Source organism: Procambarus clarkii, chromosome 15, assembly GCF_040958095.1.
Source record: "Procambarus clarkii isolate CNS0578487 chromosome 15, FALCON_Pclarkii_2.0, whole genome shotgun sequence".
NCBI lineage: Eukaryota > Metazoa > Arthropoda > Malacostraca > Decapoda > Cambaridae > Procambarus > Procambarus clarkii.
The window spans coordinates 51,124,208-51,145,518 of NC_091164.1; the positions used below are offsets into that span (position 1 = coordinate 51,124,208).

Genomic DNA, 21,311 nt, shown 5'->3' on the forward strand with positions numbered 1-21,311 from the left:
TGGCTTTATAGATAGAGCTAGTACATACAATGCTTAAGCCACTATTACGCAAAGCGTTTCGGGCAGGAAAAAACACTAATGACTAGCTAAAGCTTAAAACTAATGGGTAAAAAGAATAAAATGTGTTGAGTACAAATAAAAATAGAGGTAAAAGAGGGGGGAACATTGTTGAAAAAGCAGCACAAATACAATTACAAATTATTACAGAAAATTACATTCAAACAGCGTTGAATTGAAAAACAACAAAAAAAAACAAAAAACATACATGGGTTGACAACAGAGGGGTAAGGTAGGTTACAGGGAATTTATTAGGTATAGCTTCGTTTTTAACTTAAACTGGTTGAGAGAGGTACAGTCTTTAACATGGTTGGGAAGGTCATTCCACATTCTGGGCCCCTTGATTTGTAGAGCATTTCTGGTTTGATTAAGTCGTACTCTAGGAATATCAAAACTGTATTTATTTCTGGTGTGGTGCTCATGGGTTCTGTTACAACCTTCTATGAAGCTTTTGAGATCAGGATTGGCATTATAGTTTAGCGTTTTATATATGTATAATACACATGAGAGAATGTGCAGTGACTTAATGTCTAACATATTCAGAGATTTGAGTAGGGGTACCGAGTGATGTCTGGGGCCAGAATTGGATATTGTCCTTATAGCAGCTTTGTGTTGAGTAATTAGAGGACGTAAGTGATTTTGGGTAGTAGAGCCCCAAGCACAAATACCATAGTTGAGATATGGATAGATAAGGGAGTAATAGAGAGTCACCAGGGCAGGGCGTGGTACATAAATGGTCACTGCTTGCATCACAAGCGGGGATGTTTCTGGCGGGGGAGAAAGAAACATTTGCGCAGCGCGTCCCGCGGCGTTGCGCGGGCAGTTTGGGGCCGTATAAATACGGGCGCACAATGGGGCTCTGCCTCACTCCGCCTGCCCTCGCCGCTGCCCTCGCAAAACAACACGACAAGCCGGAACCCCCCCCCCCTCCACACCCTACTGCGGCGAGGAAGAGAACGCGAGCCGGATATTCCTCTGATCACCATCAACGCACGCAGCGGTGCCGGGATGCAGCCGCCCAGGGCCTACGTTAATACTATTATCTTCTCTTTATTTGCTGGGCTATATGGCAGTATTAATATTATTCCGTACCGTTACTGTCATTCCAGTATTATTTTATTAAAATATAAATTGTTATTATGGTTTGGCGTTGCTTTCTTAATTTCTTCCATTCTACGGCACTTGCCGTCATCGGTTATTTACGATATTACATTGTATTCTTCATTGTACGATTATTTACGACATTGTATTCTTATTATTATCCTTATTACAGTTACTGAATGGCAGCTCCCTGCCGTCGATTTCACTTTGCTCCTGTTCTAAAGATGTTGCCGAAGTTCACGGCGTACTAGCTGCGGCTCGCAGACGCTCATTGACAACACAAGACTACACTCAGCGGCCACTTAAGGCAGACTCCTTGGCTTCTATCCAGCCCAATCACCCGTCTGGAGGCAGAGATGGGATAGAGACCAAGGGTAATGTTCCCCGCTCACATTCTACATCCGATTAGGACACAAGCATGTTATAGATTTGGCTTTAAGAATTGGTTCTTATTCCATTTTATTGTTTATGTATATGTTGCTTAGTTGTTATACCCGTTCTTGGTATATGTATTGTTTATATTCAAGATTTATAGTGTTTCGTCTTACCCTGTTATAGTTGCTTTGTGCTTCCTTGCTGTTCTCCTACCGGGTTTCTCCCACCTTTGCTCTTAGCAAAGGTACTTCCCCCTTCCGTTTGCTGGAAGATTCTTAGATTTGTTAGCCCCCTTCATTGCTACAGTATAATTATTCGGATGCTCTTTATTCATCCAGGATTGTTAATTAAGGTTTCTCTTAATTCCTGCTGCCGGGCTCCCTCCCCCGTTTTTCGTCTCCGTATTGATTCAGCTAGGGTTTCCCTCTCGTCTGTGCTCTTGCCTGTCACGATAACACTGCACGCCGCTTCTGCCCACCCTTACTGCCTTATATCTTTCAGCCCGGGGGAGGTGAGCTACGCGACAAAAAATCGACGCACGCTCCGACTGGACCAGGTATCGCTTACATGGTCAGGAATCAACACTCTTCGGATCCTACAAGCACAGATCCTACAAGCGCTCCTGTCACCAGGCGAGATTTCTCCAGGATCCTACGCGCTGCCCTCTCGGCGCTAGGCTTGACTTCAGATGACTACGCTCCGCACCAGCTGTCTCGGGACGGGCTCGCCACATCAGAAATAATGGCAAACGGCAGGCGGAAGAGTAGTGCTCACATCCTACGTCAGACGGGACGTTGTTGCTCTGCTACATTGAGTGCCTCACGCGGCCAGCTGGCACTCGCCCTTCGGGGGGGGGGGTCCGGCCGCTGGCCTGCGGTGGGGGTGCAGCGCCGGTCCCCAAGTGTCCCGCTGTCCGCAGCTAATACTTTGCCCAGTCTAGGTGCTAGTAAGCCCTACTTGTAGTCACACCCCCTTCTCCTTATCCATTAGGTCTTTTACGGCCTCTTGGCCGGGTACATTACGTGTTATGTGGTCTCTCACTTATTAGTTATTCTTTGTGTCCTGCCTGTTATATCCTAGTGTTATATAATTACTACACATTTGCACTCGGCCTTAATTCTAGTCCAGTTAACCTTTAGGTTTCTGCAGAATTAGTTTCCATGTCACTATAGGCTAAGGTCTCATACTTACTACGGGTGTACCTTTTAAGTTAAATCTAGTCCTTGGAATTGTTACTGTTAATTCTTACTTTATATATTTACTTTATATATTTACTTTATATATTTTAATATAAACGTTATATATTTACTTAATTTATATTTGAAACTTTATATATTTACATGTTCAATATTAAGTTTTATATAATATCAACTTTGTTAACTCTATAATATAAACCGTGTTTAATATAAACTTTATATAATTACTTACTTTATGTGAACTTTATATATTTACATGTTCTGCAGAATTTAATCTTCAATAAACTTTAACGTCCCATACTGCCAGTATCTTTCTCCCCCTGGTCAGAAATATCTGATCTTAGAAAGAATGCCCACAGTTTTTGAAACTTTTTTTGATATGTTTAGAATGTGTCCCTGGAAATTCAGCTTGTGGTCAATGAGAATGCCAAGGAATTTGCCATCTAATTTGTTACAAATTTGGGTATTGTTTATTTTGAGATTTATTTGATTAGAGGATTTATTGCCAAACAGAATATAGAAAGTTTTGCCAATGTTAAGGGTGAGTTTGTTGGCAGTTAGCCACAGATGGACTTTATTTAGCTCAGTATTTACTGTGGCATTTAGAGCAAGGGGATCAGGACTGGAGTAAATGAAGGTTGTGTCGTCAGCAAATAGAATTGGTTTGAGGTGTTGGGAGGCATTTGGAAGGTCATTAAAGTAGATCAGAAAGAGGAGAGGGCCAAGTATGCTGCCCTGGGGAACACCAATGTTGATGGGTAGGGTGGGAGAAATTGTATTATTCACAGAAACACATTGGAGCCTGTCAGTAAGGTAGGATTTGAGGTATTGTAGGGAGTGTCCTCTGACACCATAATTATGTAATTTAAGAAGAAGGTTTTGGTGGTTGACAGTATCGAAAGCTTTTCGCAGGTCCACAAATAACCCAACAGGGAACTCATTTTTATCAAGAGCTGTATGAATCGAGTTAAGCATACTAATAAGTGCATCGTTAGTGCTTTTTTTGGGCCTGAAGCCATATTGGCAAGGGCTAAGTATATTGAGTTTGGCTAGATATGAGTAAAGCTGCTTATAGATTAGTTTTTCAAAAATTTTTGACAAGTTGGGCAGGATTGATATAGGTCTTTAGTTAACATCTGTGAGATCACCACATTTGTGGACAGGCGTTACTCTCGCTTTTTTTAGAATATCTGGAAAGGTTTGGAGTTCAAGTGACTTGTTGAAGAGCAAAGCAATAGCAGGGGCTATTGTATTTGCAGAATGTATTTCAATCCCAAGTCGTAAAGGAACTGAACTGGCAAATTCACTATGTTTGTCAGTGAAACTCCTTTTTAGAAAATCCCTGGACCATGGAAAAGTTGAAGGTGTTTATAAATCTTGTTTATCTGTATCTTTTGCTACCCAGTCTCCCAATCTTTATGTACCCATTCTGAACATCTTTACCATTGTGATCATTGCTGTCTTATATGTGCTGTCAATCTGCTGTATGGTGTCTATTAATCTTGTTTAAATTACTAATCAAGCTGTCAATGTAATCAATCAGAGCTTTATTATAACAATGTGCTTTAATATACTTACTTATCTCTCTCATCTCATTTTTCTCTTGTATTGTATCTTTATCATTTATCAATTCTGATTGAAATTACCTACTTAAAATTATCTGCTAGATTAAGGACCTGCCCGAAACGCTGCGCGTACTAGTGGCTTTACAAGAATGTAAATACTGTACTATCCAATGTATTCTCACAAACCCAATGTACCTTCTTGTATATATATAAATAAATAAATAAATAAGGTGATAATGAGACCTTACTAAGTGATCTAAATGAACTTCAAAAATGGTCAGATGACTGACAAATGCATTTTAATGTCGATAAATGCTAGCCCTTACATGTGGGTCACAACAATCCACTTCAGAACTACCAAATTGACAGCACTACCTCACAACAGATAGATGAAGGAAAGGGCGTTTGAGTCAGAATGCATCATTTCGCCTTCTCGCCATGCCCTGTGGCTGGGGGGATTGGTGCCCTGAAGCTACATCAACACCCTATACCCCCCCGAAGTGGCAAGGGGAGTTAGTGGACAATAATATTGCTCAACAAGTGGAAGAGGTAATTAAAAAAAATCATACCAGAGCTTCATCTCTCGTATCAGGAATGGATGAGGGCCACTAGGGTAACAACACTGCAGACCAGGCATGACAGGGCAGATCTCATAGAAACCCATAAAATACTAAATTTGTTGGATGTCAATCCGGACAGTTTTTTCAAAAGGTCAGACGTAACACGAACGAGGAGCAACGGGTTCAAGCTCAAGAAACCACAATGTAGGACAGAAAACCAAAGATGCTTTCACCCATAGGGTTGTAAACCCGTGGAATCGCCTACCCGCACATGGCATAACTCTGCTTGATATTAAAATGCTGTAGCGAGTAATCCTTATACTCGCTCCATTATCTCATTATCTTAATATCATAACTAATTAGCACTAATTACAGAAGCTACAATCCTTTCCCCAATTACAGGTAATACTCTTCTCAGCTTGTTGGAGGGAGCTGAGGTGTAATCACCATATAAGCAAGCGATATGAGGAATGGAGGACAGTACAATTCCCCATTCAACAATGTAGCACTCGGCGTGTACAGTTCTAATCGACCAAAGACGCTACAGCTTCGACACAGAGCAGACAGCAGACTACGACCGCATCGAGCCGCCACGCTCTCGCTCCCCGAGTTCAGACACTCACAATTTGCCATTAGCCATTATCTTAATTATTGTACATGTGCTTGGGGTTCTACTACCCAAAATCATGCATGTCCCCTAATTATGCCATACAAATCTGCTATTAGAACTTTTACCTGAATAAACATTTAATATTCTTTATGTAAAGTAGTACTGTTAATTTAGTACTTGTGACGTAGATTGTTATGGCCCATATACAAGATCTTGCATTTAATTATAATTTACATTATAATTTGATGATGTGGTTTGTAATATTTTCATCTATGTTATTGGTATATATGACAAAACCTCATGTAAATCAGGTAGGTAGGTAGGTGTGTGGCAGTCCGTCTAATTACCCAAAGCTTCTTAGTACAGTATACGTAAGTAATGAAACACTACGATATATTTACTCACTATATTGTTGGTGCTGAATGTAGAACATCATGAAAAAAAAACTTATTTTTACTCTAAACTAACATAATTTTATAGCAAAATTGGAATCATCTAATTACCCAAAGCCACAACATTCTCTCTTTAGCGCATTTATTATGCACCCTATACCCATCTTGTGAGCCGAAGTGGAAAGAGATACGTACAGAGGCTTATTTATTGTCATGTTCCTGCATGCCAATGTGAGAAGGAATCCACAACATTTTATTTACCCTCTTGCTAAGTATTCTTATATATCTATGTCTAGCTTCCAAGACAAGCACGTTATTACATGATTGCAAACTGTTTATTGCTCGTAGTGAAGAAAGGGAGTCAGAAATAATTAAGCTGTCTACTTCAGTGTTGTCAATAATTTCGAGTGCTACCAGGCTTAGAATGTAGACTTCCTGTCGGCCGCTGGCCTGCGGTGGGGGTGCAGCGCCGGTCCCCAAGTGTCCCGCTGTCCGCAGCTAATACTTTGCCCAGTCTAGGTGCTAGTAAGCCCTACTTGTAGTCACACCCCCTTCTCCTTATCCATTAGGTCTTTTACGGCCTCTTGGCCGGGTACATTACGTGTTATGTGGTCTCTCACTTATTAGTTATTCTTTGTGTCCTGCCTGTTATATCCTAGTGTTATATAATTACTACACATTTGCACTCGGCCTTAATTCTAGTACCAGTTAACCTTTAGGTTTCTGCAGAATTAGTTTCCATGTCACTATAGGCTAAGGTCTCATACTTACTACGGGTGTACCTTAAGTTAAATCTAGTCCTCGGACTTGGAATTGTTACTGTTAATTCTTACTTTATATATTTACTTTATATATTTTGATATAAACGTTATATTTATTTTATATATTTACATGTTCAATATTAAGTTTAATATAATATCAACTTTGTTATAAGTCTATAATATAAACCGTGTTTAATATAGACTTTATATAATTACTTACTTTATATTTGAACTTTATATATTTACATGTTCTGCAGAATTTAATCCTCAATAAACTTTAACGCCCCATACTGCCAGTATCTTTCTCCCCCTGGTCAGAAAATGGTCACTGCTTCACAAGCGGGGATTTTTCTGGCGGGGGAGAAAGAAACAATTGCGCAGCGCGTCCGGCGGCGTTGCGCGGGCAGTTTGGGGCCGTATAAATACGGGCGCACAATTGGGCTCTGCCTCACTCCGCCCGCCCTCGCCGCTGCCATCGCAAAACCCCACCCTCCCCCCCTTTGCAAGCGGCTGCTTTTGTACCCCCGTCATGCTTTGCACAGTTGTCCCGATTGTCTCCCCACTGCATGTGGGAAGGGGGGTGCAGCGCCGGTCCCCAAGTGTCCCGCTGTCCGCAGCTAATACTTTGCCCAGTCTAGGTGCTAGTAAGCCCTACTTGTAGTCACACCCCCTTCTCCTTATCCATTAGGTATTTTACGGCCTCTTGGCCGGGTACATTACGTGTTATGTGGTCTCTCACTTATTAGTTATTCTTTGTGTCCTGCCTGTTATATCCTAGTGTTATATAATTACTACACATTTGCACTCGGCCTTAATTCTAGTACCAGTTAACCTTTAGGTTTCTGCAGAATTAGTTTCCATGTCACTATAGGCTAAGGTCTCATACTTACTACGGGTGTACCTTAAGTTAAATCTAGTCCTCGGACTTGGAATTGTTACTGTTAATTCTTACTTTATATATTTTGATATAAACGTTATATTTACTTTATATATTTACATGTTCAATATTAAGTTTAATATAATATCAACTTTGTTATAAGTCTATAATATAAACCGTGTTTAATATAGACTTTATATAATTACTTACTTTATATTTGAACTTTATATATTTACATGTTCTGCAGAATTTAATCCTCAATAAACTTTAACGCCCCATACTGCCAGTATCTTTCTCCCCCTGGTCAGAAATGTAGACTTCCTGTGTTGAACTGCGAGTTAAGTTTCGTATAATTTCGTTATAAAATATGATTATTTCAGAGTAAAAATGTGTATTTCCATGTTATACATTCAGTACAAACATTATAGTGAGTAAATATATCATATTTCTTCATTACGTAATGCTAGGAAGAATCATCTCAAATGAAGTAGTTTCCTGAACCTACTGGGCCGTCATATCTACACTTGAAACTTTGTACGGAGTCTGCCTCCACAACATCACTTCCTGATGCATTTCATTTGTCAACTACTGATACTAAAAAAGTTTTCTGTATCTCATTTGGGCACTCATTTTTCATGCTTACCTTTTTTTTTTGTGTGTGTGTTTTTTGAAGGAAAGCAAAGAAATTGCACATAACTACAACTACAATTTATTTAATAAGCATTTCTAAACTAAACAAAACTTTGAGGGTAATTAATAAAAATAAAAACTAATTTGAAAACAAATCTTTCTTGAGCAACATAGGGATGCAAAATTAACATGACGATGATTTGGGCAAAGAACATTTGCCAACCCAGGGGTAGAGAATACTTGTTATTTTCTCTTTGCTTTGCTACTTAAAGCTACTCAAATCAAAGGGAAGAGTGTTTCTTCCATTGTCAGTCTGTGACTCAATACTGACTACACTGTTGTCACTGTCGGTCTCGGAATCCTCGGAATCTTGACTGTCTGTTTGAAATTTGTTGTACTCTACTTCCCTGTCTTCAGAAAACAGGTTAGTTGCCTCAATTAGTTTAATTTGATATAATTTTTTCATATTTAGCAAGAGGGCTGTAAGTCCACTGGTTACATGCTGGAATGATGACTTCTTTATTGAGTATTTACCCGGTTCCTGTAAAACAAACACATCATTATTTCAGGTATTTTTTAAATTAAATGTTTGTTTTCCTAACAAGTGTTTCATTTAAACTTTAACCAGTAAAAGTGATAATGAAAATATATTACAATTTGTGTCTACAAAGTGCTTTTACTAATTTTACTTAGCTTAGACACAAACAACAATGATTAAGCTACCTGTTAAAATAATTACCAAGTAGCTATAATGCAATAACATTTATTTCAGTGGAGTAATTAAGTTAATATTGTCTTCATTGTAGACCGCTATCAGTTCCCTCAACTTTTTCTTGTCTGCTTCAATCTTTGCACGGTATCGTGATCTCATTTTGCTAGAAACTGAAAGAAACACTTTGTTACTAGTAAATAAGATTATAGTTGATAAATTTGTTTTGTATATACTTAGTAGTGAATACCTACACAAAAGTAGCAGAACACACTACATAAATATTTGCTAACCACTTTTTTTTTAACAAGCTTAGGTATACACAGCAATGTGCTGCTATCCTATTATGTATGAAAGACCACAGTGTAGATCAAAAACCTCACAGGACAGCCAGTCATACATGGAATCTGGAGAGAATATGAAATGTAAGGCTGATCTATTAGCCTCCACTAACAAAATCGGGGTACAGCACAAGAATATCTTCCAATATTCCTGAGTGTATGAAGTAATAACAAAACTCAAAGTACATCATACCATTTGTTCTGAAGTCATTGATAACAGGGCAATCACATATATAGTGATAGACAGTATGTCCTAGCTTTTGTTCACATAGTTTACAACTGGAATGATTTCCATTGGCAGATTCATTACCTGCAGGCACCTGCCATAGATATTGATATCTCAACTTAATTTTGACAATTACCTATAATTACATAGGACAACACCTAAGTGAGATGGTATCCATACAAATCTACCTGAGAAATAAATGACATTAGATGTGTTTAGATAAAAAAAAGTCATTGTTTTCTTGAAGTATTTTACAAACACTAAAAGATTTCTGTTTGTTTTATCAGTCCCTAACTTATACATAAGCTTTAACATACCTGCTACACTGGATATGTGGGATTTCTTGGTTCTAATTGAGTCACATACTAACTCTATCCCCTTTTGAACATCATTTTGAGAAACTGATCTGTTGAGAATAGAGGATACTGTTTACTATAATGTTTACTAAATTCAAACATGTAAAGTCCCTGATTAATTAACAAAAAATTTAACTTAAATTTTTAGCCAATGGTCACAATGGCATTTTATGATGGCTGACAATTACTGTACAAGAACTAAACAATTAAAATAATAAAGAAATGTTTTGGCAATTTTATGATTTATGGTACTGCATTGATTTTACAGTACAATAACCTTGTTAAAATATATAAGAGTATTTCAAAACAGTGTTTCTTACTATATATTTTACAAGCAAACCTTTTATTTAAACTCTGGGCTAAGTTGGTTAACTCTGCAATCCAGATGAGAAGTTGTTTTTCATCAAGAGATAAGTCAGCTAACTCCTTTCCTATTAACTCTGCAGCTTCTTTTGCCTATCAACAGGAGGAAAAACTGCTCTGTTAGTATAATAAATGTTGCAATTTTTATTTAATATTTGATATTACAAAAAAAAACAATCCTTACGAGCCTAACTGCTGATGAAGGCTGTTTAATGGCAGTAAATGTTATTTTTATTTTTGAACTATCTATAATTTACTTGCTATATTAATCAAATCCAATTCATATACACAAAGTTGTAGGGTGACACCAGGTGTTGCTAGTTACTGAAGTCATCTTCATTACACATAATAAATATCACTAACAAGTTTTAATAGATTATACCTTCCTCATTGTAACAATGCACTATAAACTAACCGGCTTTCAACATGTTTTTGGTGGTACTGTTGTACCGCGACATATAGCTGAAAATTTGCTCGGTTTCTTCACCTGTGGTCAAACCACTTCCGTGCTGCCAGCGTCCTCCATACAAGACCTATAATTAAGATGTAACACACTGTAAAATAATTACAAGGAAAGAATATTAGTCGATTGCTCAAAAATTTAATTATGACTAAATACTTTATTCTGATTAATAGCTTTTTAACCCTAAAATAACTTTACAGTTATACCCGTTATTTTGACAAATGATAATTATTTACCTGGCAATACCATGCATGTGCTTTTGCATGCAAAACACCTAGGAACGGCTTTGTCTCCAGTAGGGTGAATTTCTTATTTTTTTCTTGAATTTTCAGGGCCCATGGCCAGTACTGACATATGATGTCCTGGCAGATGTACTTGGCACTTTTGAAGTAATTTATATGGAGATAAGTGTGCATAGCCAAAAACCTCACCACGAGTCATATTGCACATTTTGAGAATTACACCATGCCGGCATGATGCAAGGCTTATGCCAGTCTGGTCCAGGGATTTGTGTGTATACGGTTCGTTTCCACAACGAGACACCACAATTTTGGCTGTTCTGCAAATCAAATATAAATGATATATATTATATATATATATATATATATCATATATATTATATATTTATATCATATATATATATATATATATATATATATATATATATATATATATATATATATATATATATATATATATTTATATATATATATATATATATATATATATATATATATATATATATATATATATATATATATATATATATATATATATATATATATATATATATATTATATAAATACAGTATATATAAAATATATAATAAATAATGAAAAGAACCTAACCTGATGGGTTATATAAAAGTGATATAGACCAACAGAAATATAGCATCTTAATCAATATGGCTTCAGACCCCAAAAATCACCATTTATATGGTGCATGTAGCTCTTGACAAACGTTGAGTACTCTATGTTTTACTGGTTGACTTGCCTGTGGGTTAAAAAAACCTAACTACTTGTTATAATATATATTAACTCTGTAAACTGTAAGACATCATGACTGTCTTTTCCCAATGGTGTAGTGGGTTAAGACACTCGCCTGGCGTTTCGCGAGCGCTTTGTCCTGGGTTTGTATCCTGGCCTTGGAAGATTTACTGGGCATTAACCCTTAACTATGGCCCCCTCCCCCTGTTTACCCAACAGTAAAATGGGTACCTGGTTGTTAATGGATTTGATGGGGTCATATTCTGGGGAACATAGGATTAACGACTTGCTTGAAACACTATGCGTGCTAGTGGCTGTACAAGAATGTAAAAAGTCTTGTATATATAAATAAAAATATAAAATCTATGTACAGTTTACAAAGTCTGTATACATAATATTTACCTTTGTTTTTAAGCTCTCTATATGGTTAAGGTGATTAGTCACATCATTGTCAGCAGCAAAGACACTCTGAATAATATGATTCCCTCAATCCTCTGAAAGAAACAAAATGACAGTATTTACATTGATTTGTTTTCAATTTTGATGATTGTGTAAATATATATTACTTAATGTTGTAATACATGAATAACGCTATTATGTATTGCATGTAAGAATTTTTCAGATATTGATATATTTACATAACGAATAATGTGATCCAGGAATTACGTGCTAAGTTGAATTATTCAATCGAAGCAAGAGACATTAAGTCAGCTTATAGAGTGGGAACCAAATCATCTGGTGCAAACAACAGAAGGATACGCGTGAAGTTAGATAGCTGCTCCCGCAAGTCAGACCTTATCACTGCTGCAGTCGCTATGAAATCCAAGGTTTATGTGAACGAATGTCTTACCAGATTCAGACAAAATCTCTTATTTAAACTACGTGGAATTCGCAATAGATCCACTGCTATTAAACATTGTTTTGTGCGCGATGGTAAAATAATAGCTAGGAAGACTGACTCTGGAAAAACTTATGTCATAACCACTGAAGCACACCTCACTTCTTTCCTGGATGACAGTGGGATATCAGCTGAATAACCAGAACATAATCTGTAGTCTCACATACAACCAAAGTGTACTTAAGCTCTGCCTTTCCTTTCCAAAGGTGTTTATTTTTATTTTTATTTTAATTTTTACTTTATTTTTTGTTTGTCATCTTTGCCTGTTTTATACTCTTAATTATTTGTTCTTAGTTAATCCCCTTGTCACTAAACCTAGGGCTTTTTATTACCCTGTTAATTAACCATTACTAAGCTAATTATCTTCAAGATCATTTTTTTTTATGATTATTATTTTTCTTATTATTTTTTATTTTACATTTATATTGTCAGTCTCTACTGATTTTTTGTGTTTTATTTTATGTAACTTCTGTGTCCTCCCTGGCTATCTATTGGATCTTTATTTTACTTCTAAATTGTTACTATTTTATTGTATCTGCTCTTATTCTTGTGTTTTGCTTTATCGTGTATCTTGTATCGTGATCCCTCTGCATCTCTATGCACACTGATATTGATCCTGATCAAAATCTTCTGTCTCATATCTATACCAACCAGCACATTGATCATCATTATTGCAAGTATTTCACAGCACACCAGGCTAAAAACAAACTCCAAAATAGCACCTATCTATCAGTTTATAACCAAAATGTTAGATCACTTGGTAAACATTTTGACGATTTAAATGCACTACTCACAGCAATAGGTACTAACCTATCGTTCATTATTTTAACAGAAACTTGGCTAAATAAAGACTATACCCAACTCTACAACTTAGCTGGTTATAAAGCCATTCATAACTGTAGGCCTAATAAAAAAGGTGGTGGCACAGCTATATATTACCGAGATACATTTATCTGCAACAGTGTTATTAGTGACAGAGATGACTACTGTGAATATACTTTTGCTCAGTTTACAATTAAATCCCTTAAATCCTCTTTTGACTATTGGAGCCATCTATAGATTTCCTAATACTAACATAGCTTCTTTCTCAGACAACCTAAGGAATCTTATTATAAACAACAATCTCAACAAAAACCACATCATTCTGGGAGGAGACTTTAATATTGACCTGGGTCAACAAAATTGCTCTCAAGTTGACTATTTCCTTAACAGCATGAACTCCTGTATGCTAATCCCCACTATCACCAAACCTACCCGAGTCACTCAAACATCAGCCACTACCTTGGACCACATATGGACAAACATAACAGCTCCCCTTGTATCTGGTATAATCTACGACAGAACAACTGACCACTATCCTACCTTTCTCATAGCGAACATGGACATAACACCACCAAAAAGCAAGAAACTTTCATTTAGGCTACACAGTGAATCAGCTTTAGACAATCTTACAGAGGCACTTTACAATATTAACTGGGATTCTGAATTCAATAATACCCATGATATAAATTCATTAGCTAACCTCTTCCTCTCCAAAACTCTAAGCCTCTACAACCTTCATTGTCCCCTTCTTACAAAGCAAGTAACTGACAAAAGATTAAACAATCCATGGCTCACAAGTGGCATTCTCAACTCAATCAACAAGAAACATGAATATGAGAAGAAAGTTAGGATTGGCCTAGTTTCAAAGGAAGTAGCTAAAAGGTACTCATCAATGCTTACCAGTATCATAAGAAAGGCAAAACTTGCATATTATGTGAATAGATTCAATGAAGCAAAAGGCAACATGAAAAACACTTGGAAAACTATCTCTAGTATCCTAGGAACTAAGCAACACTCACATAACCAAATAAAACTCTACAAGGATGGGGATATACCGTCAACTGATTTAGAAATGGCAAATGAATTTAATAGTTTCTTTTCATCGGTTGGTGCTAATCTTGCCAGTAAAATCCCACAGACTCAGACACATATTAACACATATCTCTCAGGCAGCTATCCAAACTCTCTTCTCCTTTCACCAATCAGCCCGGCAGATGTTGTGTCCATCATACACTCTCTAAAAACCAAGGCAGGGAACACCAGTGAAATTCCGTCCATTGTGTACAAGAGGGCCTCCCATGCCCTTGCCCCACCCATAGCACTACTGTTCAACAAATCTATAGAGTGTCACACCTTCCCTGATATCCTCAAAAAAGCAAGAGTAACGCCAGTCCATAAAGGAGGCAATCCGGCGGACATAAACAATTATAGACCAATATCAAATCTAACCATTCTATCAAAAATATTTGAAAAAATTATTTACAAACAGCTCTATTCCTACCTCGTAAAATTCGACATACTCAGCCCCTGCCAGTTTGGCTTCCGGTCCCAAAAGAGCACCAACGATGCAATCATTAGTCTCCTTGACGTTATCTACTCAGCCCTTGACAAAAATGAGTTTCCGATTGGACTCTTCATTGACCTAAGAAAAGCCTTTGATACTGTTAATCACAACTACCTCTTACTTAAACTCCAGCATTATGGAATCCGAGGCCTTGCCCTTGACTACATCCGATCCTATCTTAGTGACAGACACCAATATGTAACCATCAATGATACAACTTCGTCCACTCTACCAATTACCGTTGGAGTGCCACAGGGCAGCATCTTAGGACCTCTTCTATTTCTTATATATATAAACGATCTGCCTAATGTCTCTAATATTCTCAAACCTATACTGTTTGCTGACGATACTACTCTTATCTATTCAAACCTCAACCCACATACACTAAATAATGTTGTGAATAATGAATTAAAAAAAGTCCACTTATGGATGTCAACGAACAAACTAACATTAAACATCGAAAAGACTTACTACATCTTATTTGGAAGCAAATCATCAAATGCAATTCAGCTACAGATAGACAACATTAACATCAGTAATAAAGATGATGGCAAGTTTCTTGGCCTATTCCTAGACAAGAGACTCAACTTCAGCACCCACATTCAACACATAACTAAGAAAGTCTCTAAGACAGTTGGTATACTCTCCAAAATCAGATATTATGTTCCTAACTCTGCTCTCCTCTCACTATATTATGCACTAATTTACCCCTATCTTAATTATGGTATCTGTGCATGGGGGTCTACCACTGCAAACCACCTTAAGCCCATCATCACACAGCAAAAATCTGCTATCAGAATGATAACTAACTCGGCTTTCAGACAACACTCAGCTCCCTTGTTTAAATCCCTAAACTTGCTAAATATTAACTCCCTCCACACATTCTCTTGTGTCAACTACATTTACAAAACCCTGTTCTTAAATGCAAACCATGCTCTGAAACTCTCCCTGGACAGATGTAATAGGACCCATTATCATCACACCAGAAATTAATTAATTACAGGCTTTACAAGACTGTAATTACCATATTTGTATCCTCACATTCCTTATGTACATTCTTGTATATGCATAAATAAATAAATAAATAAATAAATGTATTGTGATATATAAGTTGCCCTAATAGAAATGTATTAATTGTTGAAAATAAAAATTTATCTTACAAAAGGAAAATTATTTAAGAGCTGTACCTTCCAACTTTTTCATATGGGAATAACTTTTTGTTGCCATCAATATGTATGGCAAATGGGTTAGTATGACAAGCAGGGCACACGTTCTTATTGTAGCTTTGGACATTTGCAAGTTCATACTGCGTAAATCTCCACTCCTGGAATGTTCTTTTAGCAGCTTCAAAGTTGATGCAACCATCCTGAAATATATACTGAATATAGAATTTGCATGGATTAGCCCCATATATTGGGGGAGTGGGTAGCGCAAGTTATAGTGCAAGATTGAACAACTACGTTCCCAGCCTAGTACTGGGAACCTGGTTCCCAGCCTAATACTGGGAACCTGGTTCCCAGCCTAATACTGGGAACCTGGTTCCCAGCCTAATACTGGGAACCTTGTTCCCAGCGTAGTGCTGGGAACCTAGTTCCCAGCACTAGGCCCAGATGTGGCTAAGCCATGCAAGTTGCATGAGTCAGCCATATATATTGGGGGAGTGGGTAGCACAAGTAACAGTGCAAGTTTGAAGAACTACGTAGGAAACTATAAGGATGAAATTAATGCTTTTTAGTTTTACTTTTGAATAATGTTTTGAACAGCTGGACAGCTTTTAATTCAATAAAGAGTTTACCAATTAGGAGCAATAACCAATTACTTTATTTGCATAGAGAGTTTGCTCAGATTTAGTTTGACTCGGGGGATATCAGAGAGATATTGATTTCTGGTGTGGTGATTATGGGATCCTTTACATCTATCAAGGAAGAGTTTCAGATCAGGATGTGCATTTAGGAACAAGGTTTTGTACATGTAAGTGGCACAAGAGAATGTGTGGAGTGGGTTCATATTTTTATGTATTATTATATATACAGTTTAATGTATACAGGTACTTACATTACATATATAAAATTAATAAATACTTACTCTTCCATTACGAGAGCCAAGCGCTTGGAGCGCTATTAACAAGGATTTCATTGATAAACCTAGACTGTTCCTTTTAAGGAAATGCCAGTTGTTCAGGAGTTTGGTGCTGAAGAATGTGTTACTTTTCCTGGCTGATGAGCAGAAGTATCCACCATCATACATCATCTTAGCATCTGCAGGAAGGCTGTATCCACACTCTTGACACTCAAATATGGGCAGATAAAGGTCATACCTGCCTAGAAAGCTTAGTTTTAGTATTTATTCCTAAAATAAAGCAGCTTATTTTGAATCTTTTGTAAAACTCATCTCCATCACTGAATGGATATGTTTGTGTCTCAAAGATTGAAGTCCACATGCTTGGGTATGGGTATCGTCACTAGAACTTCAGTGATGCTACTATATTCAGTGATGCAAATACTCATAGACTTATGTGTTCAAACTTAGTATTAAATCAAATATACCTGAGAGCATTATGAAAGTACACATGATGTCAGAACTCTTTATGTTAAGGTTATAGTCTTTACAGTTACAGGAAATTTTTGGCACAGGAACTGGCACAACAGATTCTGAATAAGAAAATAATAATAAACTAAGCAGATTGCATATTTAAATAATATTCAGTAAGTCAAATGCCATAAAAATTGAATTGCTTATTGAGTAAAAAATTTATTTATTTTTTTCTTTCAATATTTTGGTACTTATATTGTAATAGCTTGGTAAAAAGAAAAGTTTTCATATGTAAAGAATTTTTTGGTATACATACGCCAGTCAGTAAATGTCCCATTAAGGTCAACAGTCACAGTTGGTGGCAATGCTTCATAATATCCACTGGCCCAGGAAAACCTATCATGGAATGGGTTTAAAAAATGTTTTTTTCATATCACAGTGGTAGCAGAATAGGCGATGACAATCTTCACATTTGATGCTGGCTTCAATCCTACATTTGAAGCATTTGGTGTCTGTCAAATGAAAATATTTGAAAACATATGTTCAAAAATATCGCATCTTTGTCAAAAAAGACTTCTGTACAGTTTCAGATCATGCAGAATTAGGAAAAAAATATGGTCTATAAGTATACATAAACATTTTTCATTAGTGATAAAATGCTTCAGGTATATTTAAAACGAATTATCCACTCTCTATTCAAAAAATATAACTAAAAAAAATGCAAATATAATAAGTTTAATGTAAACTGATATGCTGATGTAAATAGACAATATGCTTATAAGTATTGTGTATGTACCTTCAACTGGAACAGCGTGCCTACACACCTCCCGCTCAAATAGAACTGACCGACTTTCTTCCCAAGAAATTTCAGCCTTCATTCTTCTTTGCTGCCATTGAGAAATCTTCACTTGCGATTCTTGGATTTTTTTTTTATTTCTGCAGCAAGTTCGGCAGCGGCTGAAATTATTATACCTTAATTATAATCTTACACTGATTTTTAGACTATCTTCTTTAGCTATTTTAAATTTCACTCAAACTATAATTCAATATTTTGACCAAAAATATTTTTATATATAAATTTAAATAATTTTATATATATATATATACAGTATTTATAATTTATAATAATATTTTTACAAATGTGTTTATAATATTACCCCTTTATCCATTTATCTACAACCATATTTATTCATCTATCTATACACCCTTGACAGGACATTTGCATCAGGAATGACTATGAAAATGGCCTAAGGGTCTTTATAAGGCATTTAACTTAAGCCTACTATGATCCACCCTACATACATCAAGGACCCAAGTCCTTTCCCCTGCAATTTCAGAGAGGATAGCCATATATGATATTATATTATATATATATATATATATATATATATATATATATATATATATATATATATATATATATATATATATATATATATATATATATATATATTAGTATATTTTGGTAGCAGTCTTTCCTGTAGACATATTTTATTAAATATGACCGAAAAAGTAAGATTAATAATTCTAACACGAATTTTCTCAATCTTTCGTACATTATGCTTCACTGTTGGAGGTAAATCAAAAATCACTTCTCCAAAATTCATTTTTATTTCTAGTCTGACGCGACACGGGCGCGTTTCGTAAAACTTATTACATTTTCAAAGACTTCACAAATACACAACTGATTAGAACTTGCGTTTCCCTGATTTTATATCTACATTTGAGTGAGGTGGGAAGGGTGATGTGGCATTACATTTGAGTAAGGTGGGAAGGATGATGTGGCATTAGAGGATATTAATAGGGTATTAAAAGTATCAACACAAGACAGAACACGAAACAATGGATATTGAATAGAAGTGTTTGTAGAAAGCCTATTGGTCCATATTTCTTGATGCTTCTATATTGGAGCGGAGTCACCTCAAGACTCCGCTCCAATATAGAAGCATCAAGAAATATGGACCAATAGGCTTTCTACAAACACTTCTATTCAATATCCATTGTTTCGTGTTCTGTCTTGTGTTGATACTTTTAATACCCTATTAATATCCTCTAATGCCACATCATCCTTCCCACCTTACTCAAATGTAATGCCACATCACCCTTCCCACCTCACTCAAATGTAGATATAAAATCAGGGAAACGCAAGTTCTAATCAGTTGTGTATTTGTGAAGTCTTTGAAAATGTAATAAGTTTTACGAAACGCGCCCGTGTCGCGTCAGACTAGAAATAAAAATGAATTTTGGAGAAGTGATTTTTGATTTACCTCCAACAGTGAAGCATAATGTACGAAAGATTGAGAAAATTCGTGTTAGAATTATTAATCTTACTTTTTCGGTCATATTTAATAAAATATATATATATATATATATATATATATATATATATATATATATATATATATATTTTATTAAATATGACCGAAAAAGTAAGATTAATAATTCTAACACGAATTTTCTCAATCTTTCGTACATTATGCTTCACTGTTGGAGGTAAATCAAAAATCACTTCTCCAAAATTCATGTTTATTTCTAGTCTGACGCGACACGGGCGCGTTTCGTAAAACTTATTACATTTTCAAAGACTTCACAAATACACAACTGATTAGAACTTGCGTTTCCCTGATTTTATATCTACATTTGAGTGAGGTGGGAAGGGTGATGTGGCATTACATAATATCCTCTAATGCCACATCATCCTTCCCACCTTACTCAAATGTAATGCCACATCACCCTTCCCACCTCACTCAAATGTAGATATAAAATCAGGGAAACGCAAGTTCTAATCAGTTGTGTATTTGTGAAGTCTTTGAAAATGTAATAAGTTTTACGAAACGCGCCCGTGTCGCGTCAGACTAGAAATAAAAATGAATTTTGGAGAAGTGATTTTTGATTTACCTCCAACAGTGAAGCATAATGTACGAAAGATTGAGAAAATTCGTGTTAGAATTATTAATCTTACTTTTTCGGTCATATTTAATAAAATATATATATATATATATATATATATATATATATATATATATATATATATTTTATTAAATATGACCGAAAAAGTAAGATTAATAATTCTAACACGAATTTTCTCAATCTTTCGTACATTATGCTTCACTGTTGGAGGTAAATAAAAAATCACTTCTCCAAAATTCATGTTTATTTCTAGTCTGACGCGACACGGGCGCGTTTCGTAAAACTTATTACATTTTCAAAGACTTCACAAATACACAACTGATTAGAACTTGCGTTTCCCTGATTTTATATCTACATTTGAGTGAGGTGGGAAGGGTGATGTGGCATTACATTTGAGTAAGGTGGGAAGGATGATGTGGCATTTAGAGGATATTAATAGGGTATTAAAAGTATCAACACAAGACAGAACACGAAACAATGGATATTGAATAGAAGTGTTTGTAGAAAGCCTATTGGTCCATATTTCTTGATGCTTCTATATTGGAGCGGAGTCTTGAGGTGGGTAGAATATAGTTGTGCAATAATTGGCTGTTGATTGCTGGTGTTGACTTCTTGATGTGTAGTGCCTCGCAAACGTCGAGCCGCCTGCTATCGCTGTATCTATCGATGATTTCTGTGTTGTTTACTAGGATTTCTCTGGCGATGGTTTGGTTATGGGAAGAGATTATATGTTCCTTAATGGAGCCCTGTTGTTTATGCATCGTTAAACGCCTAGAAAGAGATGTTGTTGTCTTGCCTATATACTGGGTTTTTTGGAGCTTACAGTCCCCAAGTGGGCATTTGAAGGCATAGACGACGTTAGTCTCTTTTAAAGCGTTCTGTTTCGTGTCTGGAGAGTTTCTCATGAGTAGGCTGGCCGTTTTTCTGGTTTTATAGTAAATCGTCAGTTGTATCCTCTGATTTTTGTCTGTAGGGATAACGTTTCTATTAACAATATCTTTCAGGACCCTTTCCTCT

At 36.2% G+C, this 21,311-nt stretch overlaps 1 protein-coding gene across 1 annotated transcript in view; it reads right to left on the minus strand.

Annotated features, from left to right (window-relative positions):
• Nucleotides 1-11,970: 11,970 nt before the first annotated feature.
• Nucleotides 11,971-21,311, minus strand: part of LOC123774198 (uncharacterized) — a 34,905-nt gene continuing 25,564 nt past the window's right edge. The window contains exons 6-10 of the mRNA XM_069325212.1: nucleotides 18,181-18,341; nucleotides 17,701-17,896; nucleotides 16,938-17,173; nucleotides 16,040-16,218; nucleotides 11,971-12,062 (exon numbers count right to left, since the gene is read on the minus strand). Of these exons, the coding sequence (XP_069181313.1) occupies nucleotides 18,289-18,341 (53 nt within the window). The 3' untranslated portion in view covers nucleotides 11,971-12,062; nucleotides 16,040-16,218; nucleotides 16,938-17,173; nucleotides 17,701-17,896; nucleotides 18,181-18,288. The remainder of the gene's footprint in view (nucleotides 12,063-16,039; nucleotides 16,219-16,937; nucleotides 17,174-17,700; nucleotides 17,897-18,180; nucleotides 18,342-21,311) is intronic.